Source organism: Dysidea avara, chromosome 4 (genome assembly GCF_963678975.1).
Source record: "Dysidea avara chromosome 4, odDysAvar1.4, whole genome shotgun sequence".
NCBI lineage: Eukaryota > Metazoa > Porifera > Demospongiae > Dictyoceratida > Dysideidae > Dysidea > Dysidea avara.
The window spans coordinates 50,043,909-50,059,357 of NC_089275.1; the positions used below are offsets into that span (position 1 = coordinate 50,043,909).

The 15,449-nt window shown below is 42.1% G+C and overlaps 2 protein-coding genes across 2 annotated transcripts in view; both read left to right on the plus strand.

Moving 5' to 3' along the window:
- The first annotated feature begins 6,670 nt into the window (after positions 1-6,670).
- Positions 6,671-11,673, plus strand: LOC136252656 (actin-related protein 2/3 complex subunit 4). Its single transcript, XM_066045189.1, has 7 exons — positions 6,671-6,796; positions 6,852-6,970; positions 8,381-8,492; positions 8,802-8,897; positions 11,273-11,353; positions 11,405-11,494; positions 11,547-11,673. The coding sequence occupies exons 1-7, from the start codon at positions 6,794-6,796 to the stop codon at positions 11,550-11,552; spliced, it is 507 nt and encodes a 168-aa protein (XP_065901261.1). The 5' UTR covers positions 6,671-6,793; the 3' UTR covers positions 11,553-11,673.
- LOC136252655 (plasma membrane calcium-transporting ATPase 2-like) overlaps positions 11,673-15,449 on the plus strand; it is a 29,066-nt gene continuing 25,289 nt past the window's right edge. Inside the window, exon 1 of the mRNA XM_066045187.1 lies at positions 11,673-12,126. Within this exon, the coding sequence (XP_065901259.1) occupies positions 11,686-12,126 (441 nt within the window). The 5' untranslated portion in view covers positions 11,673-11,685. The remainder of the gene's footprint in view (positions 12,127-15,449) is intronic.

Consider the following 15,449-nt stretch of genomic DNA (forward strand, 5'->3'; position numbering starts at 1 on the left):
TGTTTTACAGGCAGGGCATGAGTGTGTGTATACAGGCAGGGCATGAGTGTGTGTATACAGGCAGGGCACGAGTGTGTTTTACAGGCAGGGCATGAGTGTGTTTTACAGGCAGGGCACGAGTGTGTGTATACAGGCAGGGCACGAGTGTGTTTATACAGGCAGGGCATGAGTGTGTGTATACAGGCAGGGCATGAGTGTGTGTATACAGGCAGGGCATGAGTGTGTTTATACAGGCAGGGCATGAGTGTGTGTATACAGGCAGGGCATGAGTGTGTTTATACAGGCAGGGCACGAGTGTGTGTATACAGGCAGGGCACGAGTGTGTGTATACAGGCAGGGCACGAGTGTGTTTATACAGGCAGGGCACGACTGTGTTTTACAGGCAGGGCAAGAGTGTGTTTACACAGGCAGGGCACGAGTGTGTTTATACAGGCAGGGCATGAGTGTGTTTATACAGGCAGGGCATGAGTGTGTTTATACAGGCAGGGCACGAGTGTGTGTATACAGGCAGGGCACGAGTGTGTGTATACAGGCAGGGCACGAGTGTGTGTATACAGGCAGGGCACGAGTGTGTGTATACAGGCAGGGCACGAGTGTGTGTATACAGGCAGGGCACGAGTGTGTTTATACAGGCAGGGCACGGGTGTGTTTATACAGGCAGGGCACTGGTGTGTTTATACAGGCAGGGCATGAGTGTGTTTATACAGGCAGGGCACGAGTGTGTTTATACAGGCAGGGCACGAGTGTGTGTATACAGGCAGGGCACGAGTGTGTGTATACAGGCAGGGCAAGAGTGTGTTTATACAGGCAGGGCACGAGTGTGTTTATACAGGCAGGGCACGAGTGTGTTTATACAGGCAGGGCATGAGTGTGTTTATACAGGCAGGGCACGACTGTGTTTTACAGGCAGGGCAAGAGTGTGTTTACACAGGCAGGGCACGAGTGTGTTTATACAGGCAGGGCAAGAGTGTGTTTATACAGGCAGGGCACGAGTATGTTTATACAGGCAGGGCACGAGTGTGTTTTACAGGCAGGGCACGAGTGTGTGTATACAGGCAGGGCATGAGTGTGTTTATACAGGCAGGGCACGAGTGTGTGTATACAGGCAGGGCACGAGTGTGTTTATACAGGCAGGGCATGAGTGTGTGTATACAGGCAGGGCATGAGTGTGTGTATACAGGCAGGGCATGAGTGTGTTTATACAGGCAGGGCATGAGTGTGTGTATACAGGCAGGGCATGAGTGTGTTTATACAGGCAGGGCACGAGTGTGTGTATACAGGCAGGGCACGAGTGTGTGTATACAGGCAGGGCACGAGTGTGTTTATACAGGCAGGGCACGACTGTGTTTTACAGGCAGGGCAAGAGTGTGTTTACACAGGCAGGGCACGAGTGTGTTTATACAGGCAGGGCATGAGTGTGTTTATACAGGCAGGGCATGAGTGTGTTTATACAGGCAGGGCACGAGTGTGTGTATACAGGCAGGGCACGAGTGTGTGTATACAGGCAGGGCACGAGTGTGTGTATACAGGCAGGGCACGAGTGTGTGTATACAGGCAGGGCACGAGTGTGTGTATACAGGCAGGGCACGAGTGTGTGTATACAGGCAGGGCACGAGTGTGTTTATACAGGCAGGGCACGGGTGTGTTTATACAGGCAGGGCACTGGTGTGTTTATACAGGCAGGGCATGAGTGTGTTTATACAGGCAGGGCACGAGTGTGTTTATACAGGCAGGGCACGAGTGTGTGTATACAGGCAGGGCACGAGTGTGTGTATACAGGCAGGGCACGAGTGTGTGTATACAGGCAGGGCAAGAGTGTGTTTATACAGGCAGGGCACGAGTGTGTTTATACAGGCAGGGCACGAGTGTGTTTATACAGGCAGGGCATGAGTGTGTTTATACAGGCAGGGCACGACTGTGTTTTACAGGCAGGGCAAGAGTGTGTTTACACAGGCAGGGCACGAGTGTGTTTATACAGGCAGGGCAAGAGTGTGTTTATACAGGCAGGGCACGAGTATGTTTATACAGGCAGGGCACGAGTGTGTTTTACAGGCAGGGCACGAGTGTGTGTATACAGGCAGGGCATGAGTGTGTTTATACAGGCAGGGCACGAGTGTGTTTTACAGGCAGGGCACGAGTGTGTTTATACAGGCAGGGCACGAGTGTGTTTTACAGGCAGGGCATGAGTGTGTTTACACAGGCAGGGCATGAGTGTGTTTATACAGGCAGGGCACGAGTGTGTTTATACAGGCAGGGCACGAGTGTGTTTATACAGGCAGGGAAAGAGTGTGTTTATACAGGCAGGGCACGAGTGTGTTTATACAGGTAGGGAACAAGTGGGTTTATACAGGCAGGGCACGAGTGTGTTTATACAGGCAGGGCACGAGCACTGGAATGGTGCTGTATGAATATCAGGGTCACATGACAATGAAACCACCCTAACAACAGATGCTTCAGGATCATGGGGCTGCGGAGCCTGGTGTGGGACAGCATGGTTCCAGCTGCAATGGAACACCAAGTCACAATGCCTTCACATCGTTATTAAGGAGCTATACCTATATTGATAGCTTCGTTTCTATGGGGCCATAACTGGAGAAGACACAACGTGCTGGTTTACTGTGACAATGAAGCCGTAGTGTTCACCCTAAACAAGCGATACAGTAAAGACCCATATATGGCTCACATGCTTCGCACATTGTTTTTGTTGAAGCACATTTTCAATTCCAATTGCAGGCAACTCACATTCCTGAACACATTGGCTGACTTCCTCTCTAGAAATCATGTAGCTAATTTTTGCACACAACATCCATGTGCCAATTTTTCCTTCATGTGTACCCTTATCTCTCCTGCAGTGGTTACTGGACCTTCAAATGGATTGGACATCAGAGACCTGGACCCAACTGTTCAGTACTTTTGTGAGCAGGGCATAGCTACAACAACCAGAAAGACGTATCAGTCTGCAATACGTAGGTTTTCTGAATTTTGCTCCCTCTACAACGTGTTAACTCCATTTCCTGTATCTGAAGCTCATCTGTGTAACTACGCATCATTCCTAGCAATTCAAAAGCTATCTCCTCAGACAATCAAGGTATACCTGGCAGCCATCCGTCACATGCAGATCACCATGGGCCTACCAGAGCCACGAGAGTTTTCCTTGATGCCCCAACTCTGGTTAGTGCAATCAGGAATTAACCGGATACACAATACTCAGGCATCCACAAAAGTGAGGCTTCCAATAACACCAGCAATTCTTGCAGCCTAAAGGAACACTGGTCACCTCAGCGGACAAACATGGACATTATTATGATGTGGGCGGCAGCAACACTCTGCTTCTTTTGCTCTGGTGAAATAACGGTACCCACAGAGAAGTCCTTCGACCACACTAAACACTTGGCCTGGGGAGATATAGCTATTGACAGCACAGAGGACCCCCAGTCACTCAAAGTGCACTTGAGAAGATCAAAAGTGGACCAAACTAGGAAAGGGTGTAGATGTATACATTGGAAAGACCGACTTCCCTTTATGCCCAGTATGCACTACATGGCAGTTGGTGGCCCAAAAGGAGGCCCCTTCTTCCAGTTTCAAGATGAACGCCCTCTTACAAAAGCTCTGTTTACCAGCAAAGTGAGAATACCTAGCATTCTTCTCAAGATTGCTGACTTGTTCTCAACATTAGTGGCTACTCTTAGTTGTACATGTATTGTGTAATTGTGTACTAGTGTGATCAATCCTAGGTGTATAGAGATTTAATTAGTAGACTTTCCAGGTTTGGTGGTAGGAACAAGTTCCGCAGGGTTCTGCCCAGAAATTCCTGAGTGGTGGCCTAAAGTTAATATGAACTGATATGTTGTGTGTTATATTAGGGTATTTTGGACGTGTATCAGTGATATATGTAAGAATTGTACTGGTCGGATTTAAGAGGGTACTGGTCGGTTTTTAGAGGTACTGGTCGTTTTGAACCACTGCCGACCAGTGTGGGCAGAACCCTGAGTTCCTCTGGACCGGGGAGCCCTAACGGACTCCCGATTACCCCCTCTAGTCACTATCAGGCCATAAGAGTAAATCAGAATCTGTTAAGCTTTGGGATAAAAATTAGTAAAGAATGCCAGGCATGTGCTAACCTTAGTGTCAATGTATGTTTTTACTATTTAAAGCATAAGTATGCATCTTAGGGATAAAGTATATCCCATGCCTATGTGCAGCACCCCTGGGGCCTTCCTCCACATCTCATCATGATCTTAGTGCTATATAACACCTGACAGACATTAAGCTGGATTAGGGATCATTGAAAAAAAAAGAGGCGAAACAAGGATACAAGACTGAAGTTTCTAAAGGGATTTAATGTCCACTAGTATATCTACAGGTATAAGCAACCTTCACCTTTTTAAAACTGTTTCACTGCGTTTTTTTTTTCTTTGATCCATAATAGAAACAAGCATTAAGAATTTTAAACTAGAGTAGGAATCAACTTGAATATAGTGCACCAATAAAAAGTATTGAAACAAGCTTGAGTTGGTATATTATCAATGGCGGATCCAGGATGGGGCATTTGGGGCAAACCCCCCCCATCCCTTCAAGAAATTGCATACAAGATCGAGATACTCTAATAGAGCAGTCAGTTACTCTAATAAAGCAGTCACAATGTTCATGAGGCAGTGTAGCTTACCTATGAAGCTATAAATAGGATTTTATTTTACATAACAGACGTGATATATTTGGTAAAGGATCACTAGCTATTATTGTTGTGACCTTTTTTTTTTTTTTTGGTCTTCAACTGTTTTTCAGCAAGGTGCCCCCCCCCCTTCCAAACTCTGGATCCGCCCCTGATTATGACAGCAAATTACTGTAACACAAAAAGAAGTGAATATCCCTACTGTGCTCAAGTTGATCCCTACTCTAGTTCAAAATTCCTTATTTTTTCTTATACTTGTTTCTGTTCTTTTTATAGAACTGGTGATCAATCTATGTAACTAGCTTGTTTCATAAAGATGAATTGATGTAACTATGGGAAGTCAATCAAAGAAGACGCCATCAATAAGCTGGGCATACAGGCCAGCACATCAGTGAATGAACATCTTACGTTGTCAGCGAAAAGAACTGGGTATAAAGGAAATTTCATGATGCGTGCATTGTACATACTGCGGTTGGTGAAAAGGCACATCTCGGGATGAAGCAACGTCGAACAGTGAAGAAATCAAGTCCGTAGCTATATCCATTGTCGAGTTATGCTTGGCTGAAGGCATTAGTTAGTCAGAATAAAATTCTGTGAAATAGAAAAAAATTTAAAATTCCATAGAAACTTTTTGGAAGGACTTGGCTGTGCTATATGTGACTGTCTCAGCAAAAACCTGACTTGTTTGCACATTTAAAAAAAGCAACATTATCTGCAGTGTTCAAGGAATGGATCACCAAGTTTCAGTCTTCTGTGGTGTGTAGTTGTGAAATTATAGCACTAGCCAGTAGGAAGAGTAAGATAATCGATTTGTACAGCAACTATACTGAAAATAAACTACAGGCGCTTACATTCGCAGCCATAACTTCCTTAGTCTAAAACGTTGTAATTTGGCTTAAAAAGTTCACCATGGATCAGCACATCAGCCAAGGTATACTGCTAGCCTTGTAGACACTTGCGCATTTGGATATGAAAGCAGTTTTGGTAGAAGAAACAATGACAATCTTGTTTACGTTTACCACATTGTAAACAAATGCACGTGACATGCACACTGTTGAAGCTACAGAAACGAAACAAAATATTTTCGAACTCTCCATGAGCAGGTGAATAAGATGGTACATAGTTTTAATTGAGTTGAGTCTTCCTTCTTCGAGTACTGGCCCGATAAAAACTTTGATAATTTTACGAATTATTTTTAAATTTTGATTTTCTCAATACGCATGCTTGTGCAAACAAGTCGAGTTTTTGCTGAGACGGTCACATATACCAATGCTGACAAGCTGTTATGATGAGACACTGAGGCTGGTTTTAGGGTGATATTTTTGGTTGGAAAAGCCCAGTTCTGCATGATCCCTAATATACAGTACTACCGCACTGCATGATTGGGAGGAACTATTCACATTCTGTTCTACATACACACTCCTGAGTTATACCTCACAAGTGAAGGCGGGACAATACTAGATGATTTTACAAATAGCAAGGAACCCGTGTCATGTAGGTACACATTGTAAGTAGGTAGATCTGTGACTGTGGTCAGTCTTCGACCCACTGAAATGTCTGTGACAAGAGTCATACAATCCCCACCTGTGACTTAGCGATGACATTTCAGTACTTTTTGATAGTGGGCTAGAAATTTTTATCCTTTGACTGTTCACTTGGCACAAATTTGGTGGCCTTGGCCTGTGACTGAGTTTGACCGTGGTCACAGATCTACCTACAATGAGTGTCTGTGTGTCACTCACTTGAAATAGTAGAGGGCTTGTGTGTGGGGACTTCATAAGTGCATTATTTAGAGTGCACATCATTACACAAACATTCTTAACACACGTGAAACAACACACACACAAAAGGATACACGAAGAACCAAGCCATGAAGAACAGTCCTATTGATAACAACACCATTGCCAGGTGCGGGTAGACCGCTGGATTCACCGGGCTGACATATCTTATCATCAGTTCCTCCTAATAATAGTAATTCAGTACACGCAAACATGCAAACAAAATACTAACTATTAACACAACGTTTTACAAAATTTACATGTGCACTCACCATCGCCTTCTTTGTGAGTCACTCGCGCATGCGTACTGTGAAGAGGGCGTAGGCCGTAAAAGGAAGGGAAAATGGTAGGCTGGCAGTTCAGAATGCGATGGTGTTTATTTTATGTAATTTTTTTTGTAGTCGACGACGCTTAAACCTTATCTCAACGCGGTACGTGCGTCATTGACAGCGGCCATGTGTCTGGAGAACTTCGAGTCTCAAGTGGTCGAGCGACACAACAAACCCGAGGTGGAAGTTAAGTGAGTTAATAGTGTTGCACACTTGATGTTGTAAATCTCCCGGGTTGGGTTAGATGGTAGTAAATGTGGACTTGTTCTAATTAGAGCCCATAGCACTTTCCTTATAATGCACCTATCAATGTAATCCCCGACTACCAGGGATACTGGCTGAGGTGGGGGAAGGTTGGGATTTGCACCACAGAAAATTACTATTCCCCACCTACTGGGAAAGTATTGGCGATATAAATCCCGACTAAGTCTTGACTAGCAAACCCCAGGGATAGTGGGGCTAGGAGGGAATTTTTATGATTATGTGGCATTCAGACGTTGGCCAAGTGATTCGGGTTGTGAGTGAGTTCACCATGTCGGGGGAAATTTGGCGATTGATTCCCCCACCTTCCCCCACCCTCAGCCCATATCTGTGGTAGTCGGGCATTGCATTGATAGGCACATAAGGCTTTTAGAAGTTATATGTGCTATACCTGGGGATGTGTGTGAGTCAGATAAATTGGTTTTGTGAGAGGTACTACAGAAAAGTAACAGAATTAACTTGTATATATCATTAGAAAATGGTATTCATAATATGCTTTGATCTTGGGATGATAATGAGGTCTTTAAAATCTGCTAAGAGACCTGCTAGCAGGTTCATTAAATGGTTAGAAACCCGCTAGCAGAAAAGACCTCAAGCATCACAAATCACTATTTTAATCATTGATTTACAATGCTCCCTCCAAGCATATTCAGGCTGATAGCCTGAAGTGGGTGACCAGTCACCCAGGCCAACATGTGATTAACCACTCTATTCATTTTATAGGAATACCTAAAAGAATTCAATTATGGGAGGTACAATCTAATGTTGTACATACATTTGTTACGATGAACGGAGAAGTCCTGAAATGTCACAGAAAATTCTGTTTAGTGCTCATCTGTTTCTAGAGTGTTTTAAGGCTGTTTTCATCTTCTATTAAACTATGGATGGACTTTACTAATACCTGAATGGGTAATCTTCCGTGAAGAAACGTTTTTTTGTGCTACATGTAATGTGGGTGTGGTCCATATTTGAAACCATGCCTGTTCTTCATGCTACTGTGGCGCCCGGCCAACTTGTTCCCATCGTATAAATCCATACAAGCTGCTTCTTCGACACACATGTTCTTTCCACTGCTGTGACGCCATAGGCATTGGCTACCACTAACCCGGCTCGACATTATCGGTCACTGCCGTTTCCCAGCTGTGCCAGATCCAAGTCAAAGGAAGTGGTGTGAACTTCGATTTTTTCAACACTTCCACAAAAATTTTGGCTTCAATCAGTAGAATCTGTTCATCATATGAATTATGGAAATTGAAAGTTTTGTGTACATGTAATGTATGTGTGTGTGTGTGCAACAGGCTATAAGCTGTACAGTAGCCACACCTATATCTACCATATAGGAGTAGCAAAGAACTTGTGTTGACACCGTTAATGGTTAGTCGTAATGAGAAGGAGAAGGTTATGATTGAAGGATCCATCAACTCCATTAGAGTTAGTATAGCCATCAAACAGGTAAGCAATGGACTTTTGTACTGTTGATTGAAACACTTTTGACTGGGATCAAGAATTGTTATCTTGTTGATCAAGAATTGGAAATCATGATTACTCAATCAATTGATCTCATTTATACAGCTACTGTAAAAGTGTAGTAAATTATTGTGTTGCTAAATTTACACCTTTGGCAAGAAAAAGACTTCTTGATCACTTGATTCACTGGAAAGTTCCTTGATCCCGGTCATCAGAAATGTTTCAACATGAAGTATGTACCTCTTGTATCATGGTACATGTCATCTCACCCCCCCTCCCACGTTGTGATGACAGGCCGATGAGATTGAGAAAATATTATGTAAGAAGTTCATGAGGTTTATGATGCAGAGAGCTGAACACTTCTTTATTCTCAGGAGGAAACCGGTTGAGGTGAATATATCGTTTTACGTTGTATTGGTGATCCATTGGATAATTCATACAGTACTGTATAGAAGGAGGTTTGGGTTTACCTGCCCAACAATATCACCTAAAAACCAGCCTCACTTTTCCTTCATAAGAGCTTGGCAGTGTTGGTTAGAACAATGTGCCTTCAGAGCAACCCTACCATTCAACAAGTTTCTATGAAATTTTATATTTAACTGAATTTTCAACTAAGTGACTTCCTGTGTAACTGATTCCTTCAGCTAAGCATACTTGACTATTGTTAAGGCTTGATTTATTTACTGTTTGATGTTGCTTTGATTTGAGATATGCCTTCTTGCCTACCACAGCAGCAGTATGCGCTGGTCCACTAGTCATGGTTATGCTCCAGAAAAAAATGAGAAATTTTACATTTGAGTAGGAAACAAAACAAGGGATCTGCAGGTATTCCTGCCTGGTTCATAGTCGGCCCTAGTGGTTTTACTGTATCAGTGACAAGGCCCTGGGGTATCAGTGACATGACCCTGGGGTAATAGTGACAAGCCCTTGTCGTTGTGGTGTCAGTGACAGGCTTTTGAGTATTGGTGACACCCTGGTATCAGTTGACAAGCTACCAGGGAAGCCCCAAATGTATATTTAGTAATGTGAGATGTCCTTGTAAGGTGTGTGATGTCCTAGTAGTGTGTACTGACCATGATGTGTCCTAGTAGTTGAACTCTTTAACTTAAATTTTGGCGAATCACCATGTGAAGCAGGTCGGTAGGGATGCATCTATTATTCAACAAGTACACAATTTTTTTTTGAATTTCAGCTAGAGTAGGGACCATAGCACACCGATAAAAAGTACTGAAACAAGCTGGAGTAGTGCATATTAAATCACAGTAAAACTATAAGAAGTGTTATATCCCTACTGTGCTCAAGATACCATAATGGAAATGCACAGTAGGATATAACACTTCTTATTGTTTTACTGTGATTTAATATCGTGCACTACTCCAACTTGTTTCAGTACATTTTATTGATGTACTATGGTCCCTACTCTAGTTGAAAATTCCAATTTTTTGTGTACTTGTTTGTTAACTTTTTAATGTAAATAATACTATTAAGACTGGTGAACCCACGCATACCGTGAAAGAAATGGTGCCACGTGCCCCAGCTATATCAATTATTGTCTGAAAAGTGAAGTGTCCATTATGCTTCGTTGTCAGCTATGTTAGCCCTGTTACACAGCATTACGAATCAAGAACTGTTCGAAAGGCACCCCTGCAATATACCGCAAGAAAGAAATGGGTGCACCCCATATCGTCTGAAAAATGAAGTATCCATTACGTTTCGTTGTCAGCTATGTTCAATCCGTTACACAGCAGTACGAATCAAGAACTGTTCGAAAAGCACCTCTGTAATTGAAATAGCCACTATGAAAAGTTCGGATGATTTCTGTTACGAAGGGAAGCCATCACATGCTACTGCCAAATCAACACTTTTCGCTGTCAGCAAAGATGAATGGGACACAAAGGAGGACACTGGTAAGTCCACGAAGAATGTATTGTATGTACTGCGGTATGTCAAAAGGCACTTCTTAGGCCGAAGCGATGTCGAACAGTGAAAAAATCAATCCCGTAGCCTGAGCCATTATCGAGTTACACTTGTCTGAAGGCAGCAGTCAGTCAGTCAGTCAGTCAGTCAGTAGAAAATTCCATTTAATAATTAAAAAAAAAAAAATTCCATATCAACTTGTTGAAAGCATTTCAGGTAGATCTGAAGAAATACTGCCTCATTGTTGTCAGGGAAAAGTGAGGCTGGTTTTTGAATGATGTTTTTCATGGGCCACACCCACTCCTTTGTGGTCCCTACTATACAGTACGATAGATAATGTCAAATAGTTAGTTGGCGAATTTCCTTCAGTTCACCTAATTCACCAAACTTTAATCACGTCAAACTTTTATAATGTATATGCTCTCAGTAGGATGCTCCCAGCAAGGTGATGTTGTTGTCAAATGATTTGTGATCCTTATAAAAATAAATTGGTGTTTTTGTTTCTACAGGAGTCATCAACTAAACTATAGCTAGACACACTTTACTAAATGGTTAAACTCCTTTGTTGAATGGTTACGTTATCTGTAATGTGGGTGTGGTCTGTATTTACTTGCGTATTTGACACTGTACCTGTTCACCATCATAAGTAACGCCATTTACTGACAAGCTCACTTAGTGTTCTTCGTGAGCTGAAATGAGCTCACTTGATGAGTATTGTTTGCTATGGAGATGAAATGTTTTGTGATAATAAATGCAGTAGAACAACTAAAGTACTGTTTCTAACCTCTAATTTATAACACTGCATGCATACCCTTATGATGGTTCATGTGATCCTCCTTTGTACACAGGGCTACGACATCAGCTTCCTGATCACAAACTTCCATACTGAACAAATGTACAAGCACAAACTGGTGGACTTTGTTATTCAGGTGAGTATTATTAAAAGTATACCTCACCAGTAACCATGACAACGCTACTAGTTTATGGAAGACATTGACAAAGAGATCAGTGAGATGAAGATTACATTGAATGCTAGAGCTCGTATTGTAGCCGAGGAATTTCTTAAACATGTAAGGACTGGCTCAGCAACACATTATGTGTAATGTGTTCTCTTTCCTGTAGTTTTGATGGACCCTGTGTTGAAGTCACGCGAACAGTTGAAATGTTTCTTGTTATTTTGTAGTTCAATAAATTACGTGAAATTATATTAATTATAGTATCCGGGAATTCCGGTTATTGTTCTAGTAAACGCGACGCAGTGATGGAGGAGTCGCGATTTGGTGTAAAATGCGGTACGTTAAAGGCCCTCATGGGGCTACCAGCCGAAGACGCATTGAATCAGTTAGAAGACGAGTTTGGGGGGGACAAGGGACTGGCTAACTCGCTAAACAGCAGTGTTCGAGATGGGGTTCACGTGACACCTGAAGACACCAGTGCAAGGCAACAGGAGTTTGGAGTGAACTATATCCCCTCTGCCCCGCCTAAAACTTTCCTAGCCCTGGCCTGGGAAGCGCTACAGGACAAGACACTAATTGCACTAATTGTATGCGCGCTTCTCTCAGTGACGCTGAGTACAGCAGTAGAAGACCAGAAGGCGATTGCCTGGATAGATGGGGCTGCCATTATGGGGGCCGTAGTGATCGTAGTAGTGGTAGCAGCTGGAAATGATTATTCCAAAGAGAAGAAGTTTCGTGCTTTACAGGTGAGTGATAAGAGTGTGGGCGTATTAGCTGGTTTCCTGTCTATAAACTATGGGATATATTTGTGACACGTGATACAGAAAGAGGTCGGATATGCTATCAGGGGGGTAGGTCATGACGTGTGAACGCGTAATGAATATTGTGCATATTTCATGTGAATTGAATATTCTCTGTACAAAAAGTAGAGAAAGGGGTGCGTTGGGGCACAATACATATTAAAATTCTGCTCAGTTTGCTGTTTACATTGGTGTGAATCACAAGTATAAAAACGCTGCCGTTACGGAGTAATTAGACATACAGTGATGATGATGTGTGGTGGTCACGACTATCATGTTAACAGTAGCAGTAATCATCAATGATTACAGTACAACCCAACAACAGATAGTATGACTATGTTTAATAAATATATTTTTGTTAGCACTTTGTAGTGCACGTGGTCTTGTCCTACCCTCCCTGATATGCTATGGCAGAGTACAGTGGAACCTCTTTTAATGGACCCTCCCTGTAAAGGACACTGTACATTTAACCTCCTTATAAAGGACAGTTACTGAAGTCCCTATAGACCTTTACCAATACAATTTTACCTCTGAAAGTGGGCAACCTCCTTATAACAGTAAAATTTCACCAAAATTGGTTGGTCCCAAAGTGTCCGTTAAATAGAGGTTCCACTGTACTGTATTTTTTGGGTTGCTTGCGAAAACAGTAGAAGTGTGATCAATCACGTGATACGAAATCTTGAACTGGAAAGGGTCATAAGTTAACAGCTCAGTAGCAAAACTTGATGCTGAAAATGTAAGGATATTTACAATGATAGACAAAAATACACACCCAGGCTTCACTTAAATGCTCACATAAAATATGCACATGAAATTGGTACACATATCTGAAAATCATGGTAGCTTTATCTTAGTGACCCTTTTCTTTGGATTGACACTTGAGAGTTTGGGTGGTTGCTTTTATCAAGAGTTCATAATATATACTGAGGAGAGTATCCTACTCTCATATACCCCTGTAGAAGGGCGTATCGTGAAGTTATGACGTAGCACTCCTGAGTTCGCCCATTTTTCTTTGTATAACTAATGATGTCATTAGTTGAACATGATATCGATAGAACGTGTTCCTAACAATGCCACTAGCAACCAAGCTCTAAGCATTTCTCACCAAACTACAATTGTTCCTTCATGGGTTAAGACCACTTCGTAGGCGTTTCTTGCTAGGCCATTCGCGAATACGGCTATCCTGAGCGTCGTGGGTGTGAAATGATGCTAATGATTCTTGCACTTTTACGGCTGCTCGTACATCACAAACCACAACATCTTGTCGTTACATCATAACTTCACGATACGCCCTTCTACAGGGGTATATGAGAGTAGGATACTTTCCTATATATATTATTTTATCCATTGTAACTTTTGTAAAAGTACCTAATGGATAAGTGCTTGTTTATTAACTTTTGTAACACGTTTGTGATTATTATTCCACTCAGATATTCCTTGAATAGAACTATATTAATATTCCCAAGTTGTTAGTCACCTACAAAGTGGCCATTTTGTTTCAGTTTATGCTAAAATTCTGTCTTGAATGATGGAGTAGATTACACCTCATTCATTCTAACCTTGGTACTGCACTGCAAGGCTCACTGAACCGGTCCATTATGGCACAGGTGAGCTGGCACTGGTTGGTCAGGATCGAGCTACGTTTGTTACAGACAAGTCCAGTGATATCCAGTTTAGTGTGTGCATCTGTTTTTCTGTGTTTCATCTTGTATGGAAGACTTTAACAAGGACCTCTAAGTGGGTATGCTCCTTATAGAATGGATTATCTGGTGTGAGCGACAGTTTGTTGCCATGATATCTAGCTGCGTCTTTAAACTTTTTATGTACACCAGTTCTTCACACTGCTGTGGCACCATAGACTCTGACAGCTCGTTAATGTTGTTGTTGTTGACTTGTGACATTATCTGCAGTCTGTCTTGAGTTAGGAAGAAGCAATTAAGTGCGAACTTTGTTTTCTCCAGCTCTGACAAAGCATTTTATTTAACAATGTGTGATGATTTTAAATGACACACTTTTTAGCAGATATTTCTTTAATTTCTGTGTACTTAATCTTGTAGCACTTTGGGTAGAACATGAAGCTAGCTGAAGTTATATAGTGTCAAAGGGTTTGAGTTTACTGTAGCTGCTGTTTTTTTTCTTTTCTTCTTTTCTTTGCTCAGACTTTTTTATCATATATACCTTTTTCTTTTTTTACAAAAACTTTTTTGGTAACCACTTTTGTAGCTTTTTGTATTATAGTGTTCATATTGAAAACCCTGTATGTTAAGGTGCAACCCAACACAGACAATATCGGTATCGGAATTGTAATTTTGAAGCTTATATATTGGTTATATAGGTAAATTATATTGGTTAGCACCTCTAAATTCCACAATGACTTCACCTATATATACCGTACTTCTATATTTATAAACCGTTAAAAATATTTAGTTGAAGCTACCATCCGACAAAAATTAATTATGCAATAAAATTTTACCAACGTAATATTAGAGAAGTTGAATGAATTCGGTTAACTGTTTGTTCTGGCCACCTGGATTGAGGTTTGGCCATTGGCGTATCAAGCATATGTCTTTGCTGCCGTATTTTAAAACAAGGGCCTTCCTCATCCTAGGGGAGAGCTGTCCTCGTCTATTTCGCTGCAAGCAATAGTGTGATAGACAGCTACTACAGGACACATCTCATAGTTGAACACCTCGGTAACAATACCAATTGTGTTAGTAGTGTATCCATGTGTGTCCCAGACCTGCTTCCAGGCATCCCAACGCAATACATTGCTTTCCTAGGAGCGCTATGCTTTCCTAGGAGTGCTATGCTTTCCTAGGAGCGCTATGCTTTCCTAGGAGTGCTATACTTGTTTTTCAGGTTGGTTGTCCATGACTAAATGCGACTACATTAAGAAATGTGTGTTGAGTTCTACAGTACAAAGCGTAAATTTCATTGTAGCTATCATTATGAAAATCTCAGTAGATTATCTTGTGGTCCCCACATGTTCATCATGTGATTTACACAATCACCATGATGCTTCCTTCATAAGGTTATGTCATGTGACCAACCTCTTCTGTTGTTATGGTAACTGACCAACCTTTTCTGTTGTTACAGGATGAGGGTAGGATGTGGTTATTATGTCAAGGTCTGGTGTTGTTATGGTAACCAGCTGTTGTTATTGTAGATGAAGTGCTGGCTTGTTTATTTGCTGTTAGAGAAGGTTTGCGAGGGTTCACATGCCTAGAGATGAGTCAATACAAGTGTTGATGCATGCTCTATGTACATTG

Bases quoted from the DNA above. Each gene is read 5' to 3' on its own strand.
- LOC136252656 (XM_066045189.1), top strand. The intron at 6,971-8,380 runs GTGAGTTAATAG...TCTACCATATAG, and splicing joins AAACCCGAGGTGGAAGTTAA to GAGTAGCAAAGAACTTGTGT. The intron at 8,898-11,272 runs GTGAATATATCG...CTTTGTACACAG, and splicing joins TCAGGAGGAAACCGGTTGAG to GGCTACGACATCAGCTTCCT.